The sequence below is a fragment of the Henckelia pumila genome, chromosome 4, assembly GCF_033568475.1.
Source record: "Henckelia pumila isolate YLH828 chromosome 4, ASM3356847v2, whole genome shotgun sequence".
NCBI lineage: Eukaryota > Viridiplantae > Streptophyta > Magnoliopsida > Lamiales > Gesneriaceae > Henckelia > Henckelia pumila.
In genome coordinates this window covers 186,077,020-186,083,587 of record NC_133123.1, presented here as the reverse complement: position 1 = coordinate 186,083,587, position 6,568 = coordinate 186,077,020, and the positions used below count along the sequence as shown (strand labels likewise).

At 32.1% G+C, this 6,568-nt stretch overlaps 1 protein-coding gene across 1 annotated transcript; it reads left to right on the top strand.

The window, feature by feature from the left end:
- The first annotated feature begins 1,070 nt into the window (after positions 1–1,070).
- Positions 1,071–1,745, top strand: LOC140862441 (uncharacterized). Its single transcript, XM_073265462.1, has 2 exons — positions 1,071–1,452; positions 1,513–1,745. Exons 1-2 carry the CDS (start codon positions 1,071–1,073, stop codon positions 1,743–1,745), a joined length of 615 nt encoding a protein of 204 aa, XP_073121563.1.
- Positions 1,746–6,568: the final 4,823 nt, after the last annotated feature.

The following is a 6,568-nucleotide window of genomic DNA, read 5'->3' as shown; positions in this document are numbered from 1 at the left end:
TTTGCTTGTCGGGCTTGAATTTATGACTAATGGGCCCTAAGCTGTTAGCGGCCTGCATTATAAATAAGTTATTGCAGTACAGAAATTACACAACACAGGTCACAATTTTCTAAAAACCCTAGTTTTCTCTCAAATAGTGGTCGCCCCCCTCCCCCCTGCTCGGGAAAAAATCTAGTCTGTGAATTTTGAATTACAGTCTGGTTTAACGGATCAAATTCGTTAATTCTCTTCGTAGAAACTTCTGATAGACTTTTTAGTGCAATCTATCAGAGGGATTAAATCTCTGTTCGTGGACCTGATTGAAGAACATTTCGTCCATCAGTTCCTGGGAGATACAACAAGAGTAGAGCAATCTGTTGGTGTCCATAATCTCGATTCGAGATTGGAGGTAAAAATTTATAATTGTTATTTAATTTTTACACACACAATTTAATCGTAAAGTTTTGATACCCATTATGGAATCGTTCCATATAAAATTTTTAAACTTCCGCTGCACCGGGTATCAATTCTGATTGATCTGATCGCCGTTCTCCAACACTGTTGCCGCATTGTCCTCACATCCATTCTAGTTTCAAGGCCAAGTACGATCACTTTTTTTAGGGCCTTAATCACGAGATCTTTGATTGTGTAGCTATCTGTGATGATCCGACATCATATGAGGTCTAGTGAACAGGTGTCGTCAGGCCGAGATCAGCTTGAGACGAGGGAGATCTCTTACTTCTACTCGACCTTCTGGATCTTTGGGTCCTCGAGCCCATTCTTTTAAGAAGTCTGCTTCTTCTAATTCTTCTTCGGGATCTGGTGGAGTCATGCATTTTGGGAAGAAGGGTCAGTGTGATCATTGTAGGAAGAATAATCCATCGGATAAATGCCGTAAAGTTGCAGGAGCTTGTTTTCGTTGCGGAGAGATTGGTCATCTCAAGAAGGATTGTCCATAGGCCGGGGGAGCAGGTTCAGGTTCTGGTTCCCTGACTACTGTTCAACAGAGGCCACCAGGGTAATCAGCGGGAGGTTCTAATCTGAGACCACGTGCTTCGAGCTAAGTGTTTGCACTGAGGCATGATCAAGCTATGGAGGAGATTGAGAAGGTTATTTTGTGTACGTTTTTTTTATGCGGAATACCTGATTTTGTTCTTATTGATAATGGTGCTTCTCATTCCTTCATATCTACACATTTTGTCAAGCGTCACAAGTTACCATACATTGCTTTAGACGTAGTACTTTCTGTTTCTACACTGACTGGTCAGTCAGCGTTGGCTAAACGTCTAGTGTTGGATTGTCCTTTAGAATTTGAAGGTAACGTTCTGATAGCGAATCTCTTGATACTAGCGATGGAAGATTTTGATTGCATATTGGGTATTGATATGTTGACCACGTACCGAGATTCAGTTGATTGTTATCAGAGACTTGTGCAGTTTCATCCGGTTGGGGATTATAGCTGGTTTTTCTATGGTGAGGGAGCGCGACCTTCAATGCCTTTGGTATCCGCTCTGAGAGCCTGTCGAGCTTTAGAGTCAGGCGAAGAAGGCTACCTCATCTATGCTGTTGATTTGTCCATTGAGGGTGTTGGTATAGGGGACTTGCCAGTCGTTAATGAATTTCTTGACGTTTTTCCTGATGAGATTACGGGTTTTCCTCTTGTTCGGGAAGTTGAGTTTGGCATAATTGAGTTAGTGTCAGGGACGTCACCTATTTTGCGAGTACCGTATCGTTTGGCTCTGTCAGAGATGCGTGAGTTGAAATAGCAATTGTAAGATCTCTTGGATAAGGGATATATTCGTCCTAGTGTATCTCTTTGGGGAGCGCTTGTTTTCTTAGTGATGTCATTTGGATTGACTAATGTGCCGGGTGTATTCATGGATTTGATGAATCGTGTTTTAGGGAGTATTTGGACAAGTTTTTGGTTGTGTTCATTGATGATATCTTGGTTTATTCGCGTGATTTGAATGAGCATGCATATCATCTGAGACTTGTTTTGCAAACTCTTCAAGAGAAGCAGTTATACGCAAAGATGAGTAAGTGTGAATTTGAGATTGATCGCGTGGTGTTTCTTGGTCATGTTATATCTCGTTGCATTGGTTCAATAACGATAACGGTAACGGTAATAATAATAATAATAATAATAATAATAATAATAATAATAATAATAATAATAATAATAAACCTGAATTGAATTAATTAGTTCAGATTCATAATACTCAAATCTTGGAGTCCACATTAGCCAACACCCAAATTTAGCTTGTTCGATACACATTTTCTAATAACCTTTTTCATATCTTCTTTCCTTTTTCTATGTAGGACAATTCAGACATCACTAACTATACCCTATCCCCCAACCCCTCTCAATTTTTCCAAAATTTTTTCATATATATAATTAAATTAATTTATAACTAACTAAATTAAAGAGTAATAAAAGTTTAAAATAAATACTTTAACACAATTTCGACCCCTTTAATTTTGGATTTTTTTAAATTTTATAAATCTCTTCAGTTTTATTTTAAAATATGAGCCCTTATTATAATATTTGTGAGATCAATTTCATATTTCTCATTAGTGACATGAAGAGTACCAATTTTATACGAAAATCATATAATATTAGTTATATTTGAAAACTTTGTTTTACAAAATTATTTCGACAATTTCACAAATATATAACAGTTGACAATAAAATATTATTTACAGCCTTTGAATTTGATATTCAACATTCAATATATTAAACTACTAGAATTAATTGTAAGGACTAAGGACTATTATATAAATTGAAACATAATTAATTTGTATGTTATCATTATATTAATTAAATTTGTTTAACTGTTTCGGTATTCATTATATATAACAATAGAGAGTGAATTTTTAGTTCTTGAAATTTTAAATATGTGATTAGGTACGGAATAAAGTAGAAAATGGATGTTTTAATAGTTATTTGTTAATGTACATTTCTGATAGGATCGAACACGGTGTGTAGAAGGGGGTGAATACACACTTTTAAAATATTTTGAGCTACAATAGCTCGGTTCTTGAAATATTGAGCACCGATGAATTATATCGAGTTTGGTTTTCAAACCAAGCGGAAGACAATCGAAATAATCCTTCGTATAAACCGATTAAACATTTTTGTAAATTATTTTAAAAGGATGCAAGTTGGAAGATGAAAACAATTTAGTTGAAGAATTTTATCAAACACTTTGAATGCAACATTTAGGTATTTTATCAAACACATAAAATGATTCAACAATGCAATCCAAAAAAGTAACAATAAATAAATGCAAGAAATAAAAAGACACGGATTTTTTTATGGATGTTCGGATATTTCAACAACTCCTATGTCAACCCTTCTTCTTCCTCAGAAGGATATCACTAAAAAACTTTGATTTATACAACTCATTTGTACAAACTCACTCTAAGACTAGGACTTACCTACTGCCTATCTTAGAACTCCTAGTCATCACTCGATTGTATGCCGCAACCTCACAATCTGCATATAGTTTTACGTCTTTATGTCAAGACTATAAACACAATCTTTAATGTCTTTGTGTAAAGACTCTCACTCAACTATATGAAATTCATCTTTCTTTTATATGTGAGTGAGTTGGGTGTGAAGAACTTGACTTTCATGATCAAGAATTCTGATGTGTTCTTCACACCTTGGGCTTTGCTCTCAACTAGCTGATTTCTTCAAGTAGGCTGCCCATGCTTTGAATCTCCTTGCTAAGCTTTTGTTTGAACTCCAATATGTTGTGTTTATAGGCTCCAAGAATGAAATAACCGTTAGACACAGAAATAAAGTCGTTAGAATGCTTTTTGTACTGTTTATGTACTGTTTCTCGAGTGCCAAACTGATCGAATAACTTGGAGCTCAACTTATCGAATAGCCCCGCATGATCCGTTTATATCTGGGCAAAGTGATGAATACAAAAGTTGTATCTCCTGATCTCAAATTTCCAATGCCACCAAAATCAATCAATTTTGAGTTTATATGCAAAAGTTATGCTTGAAATACCAGAGCTGCTCAAAATCAGTTTAGCACAGAATCAGTTGAGTGCATATGATAATTTTAGTGATATATCTCTTGATTCGTTAATTTTTGGTCAAAGTGATAAACATGAAAGTTGTAGACCTATCTCTTAGATTTCCACGGAATTAAGAATCACTCAATTCAGAGTTCATATACGAACGTTATGCTTAATAAACCAGACTGTGCCAAAAATTCTCCTATGCAGAATTTCTGTTCCAAACCAGTAACTTCAACGCAGTTTATCATCTCCTTAGGGTCCGATTCAGTATTTGACTTGTGAATATAATTTGTATATCATTATCTTATATTTCCAACGCATGGTGAATAGTTCCATTCAGATAATTGAGCTGCAAGATATGGCCAAAATACCGGAACTGCTCGAGGTAAACTGATTTTGTTTTTCTGCTAAACTGATGCAATTCAGTTTGGTATAGCAACGTCAGTTTGACCAAGATAACATCCGTTTTTGCTCAACTGATGTGAAATATAATGTGTTCCAAATTGAGTTTTCTTTGCATTAGTTTTGGCGGATAATAATTTGCATCCCTGATCTATGAGATATCATCAAAATAGTAGAGCTCGCCAGAGATTCAGTTTAGCAAACTTTGAGTTTTGGCTTCCATCTTCAGTTTAGCAACTTCACACTAGAGTAAATATGCTAGAAACGCAATAACAAGTTTTGTTATCATCAAAATTAGGATTGCTTGTGTTCCAAAACCCAAAAATTTATTTATACATATTTTTTTCCAAAATTTCATAAAAACTCGCGCATAGTATAAAATATCTAATTTCAATCAACATGTAAATAGAATTTTTTTTATATATCCTAAGTTTACATTTCTGTGTCAATATATCTTTTTGATGATTTGATTTTTAATTTTAGCTTCTAAATATTGAAAAATTGACATAGTTATTTCTAAATTTTAAGTAATTTATTAATAAAAATAGTTTAAAATTTAAATTTTCATTAGATGAATTTTTAAATTTTTTTAATCAAAATCATTTTTTTATTTATGATACGAGTCAAAATTTATTTATTTTTAATTAAGTATAATATTTATATTTTTAATAATTAATTATATCACAATATAAAATTACATCCTTCAACATAAAAATCCTAGCTCAGTCCCTGTATCTGATACGAAAGTTACTATCTAGTTGATTGGAATGCATTGTTTTTGACCATTTGTTATAAGAAACATTTTTATCTCAACATTTATATACATTTTTTTTTGTCATAAATTACTAGTTATTGTTGTTATTATTATCATTATTTTAAATTAGAAAAAGAGATTCATACAATTGAGTCTTGAACTCAAGATCTCATCCCATATCAGATGGGTTATAATCCGGTTAAACTTGTGTGGCTAAATACTTCCATCTTAGCAACATCAGGACGAGCATGTGAGCTATGATCAGACCTCGACACCACATCAGGAATCTATGCCTTACAACCACGCTCGCCAACAATTTCACGAAACATATGCTGATCGCTCGGGATATATTTTTCAATCATAAGCGTGATCAATATATTGCAATGCATATAAGCGAGTGTTTGCAAAAGATTATGGTTTTGTAGATGTGATTAAATTTATAGATTATAAAAAAATTAAGAAAAATAAAAAATTGATAGTGTTTGGAAACAAATGTGAAAATCTAAAAATCAAAGTTGGATAGTGTTTGATAAATAAGTAATTAAAGTGATTTTAACATTGACTTTTTTTTTTATTAAAATCGTTTTTGGATAATCATAATCACCATATGACTAGCTTTTGAATTTCAATTAATTTAGCATAAGCGAACACATAATTTAGGTTTAAAAAACACACAAAAGTGATTTTTTTAAGTCAAAATCTAACAATAGCTTTTTTTAGGGGTGGAATAGGGTCGGGATTCATCCCGTAATCCTTCTACCCAATTTCCGTTTCGAAAAGAATCGAGAAATTTTTTTTCTCTCAATCCTGTAACCGACACATTTGGATCCGAATATTCGGGATCCCGACGGATAGGGAGAGAAAATCCCGAATTTTCTTTCATATTCAAAATTTCGTTCAAAAAACCAAATAAAAATGATTATTTTATTAAAAAAAACTATTTAGAAATTTATATTTCTAAATAAAAAAATAAATATTCAACTTAAAACATATAATATTAAAATATTTCAGATAATGATTCAATGTTTTTGTAAAAAGAAGAACATCATATTGTGCATCGGATAATTATTAATAAAATGTTCATATACAAATTATTCGATAATTTTTTGTTAAATAAATTTTCAAATTACATCTTTTATTCATATTTATTCTAATTAGATAATTATAACTATGAATTAATTAAATTATTAATTTATTTTTAAAATACATAAAAATAAAAATGTCATTTTATGATTCTACTATTCAATAGTTGCAACAATAAACAATTATGCGAATTAAATTCATAATTTAATTATTATATAGGTTGAAACACAATAATATTTAGCTCAATATATTAATAAAATATATTATAATATTAATTCGGGCACGGGTCGAAAATCCCATCGGAATAAGGATTTAT

What these genes read in the sequence shown, in the direction of transcription:
- LOC140862441 (XM_073265462.1), top strand. Translation starts at nt 1,071, where the DNA reads ATGGAGGAGATTGAGAAGGTTATTTTGTGTACGTTTTTTTTATGCGGA. An exon ending in TTATAGCTGGTTTTTCTATG is followed by an intron (nt 1,453 to 1,512) that starts GTGAGGGAGCGC and finishes GTCGAGCTTTAG; the next exon opens with AGTCAGGCGAAGAAGGCTAC.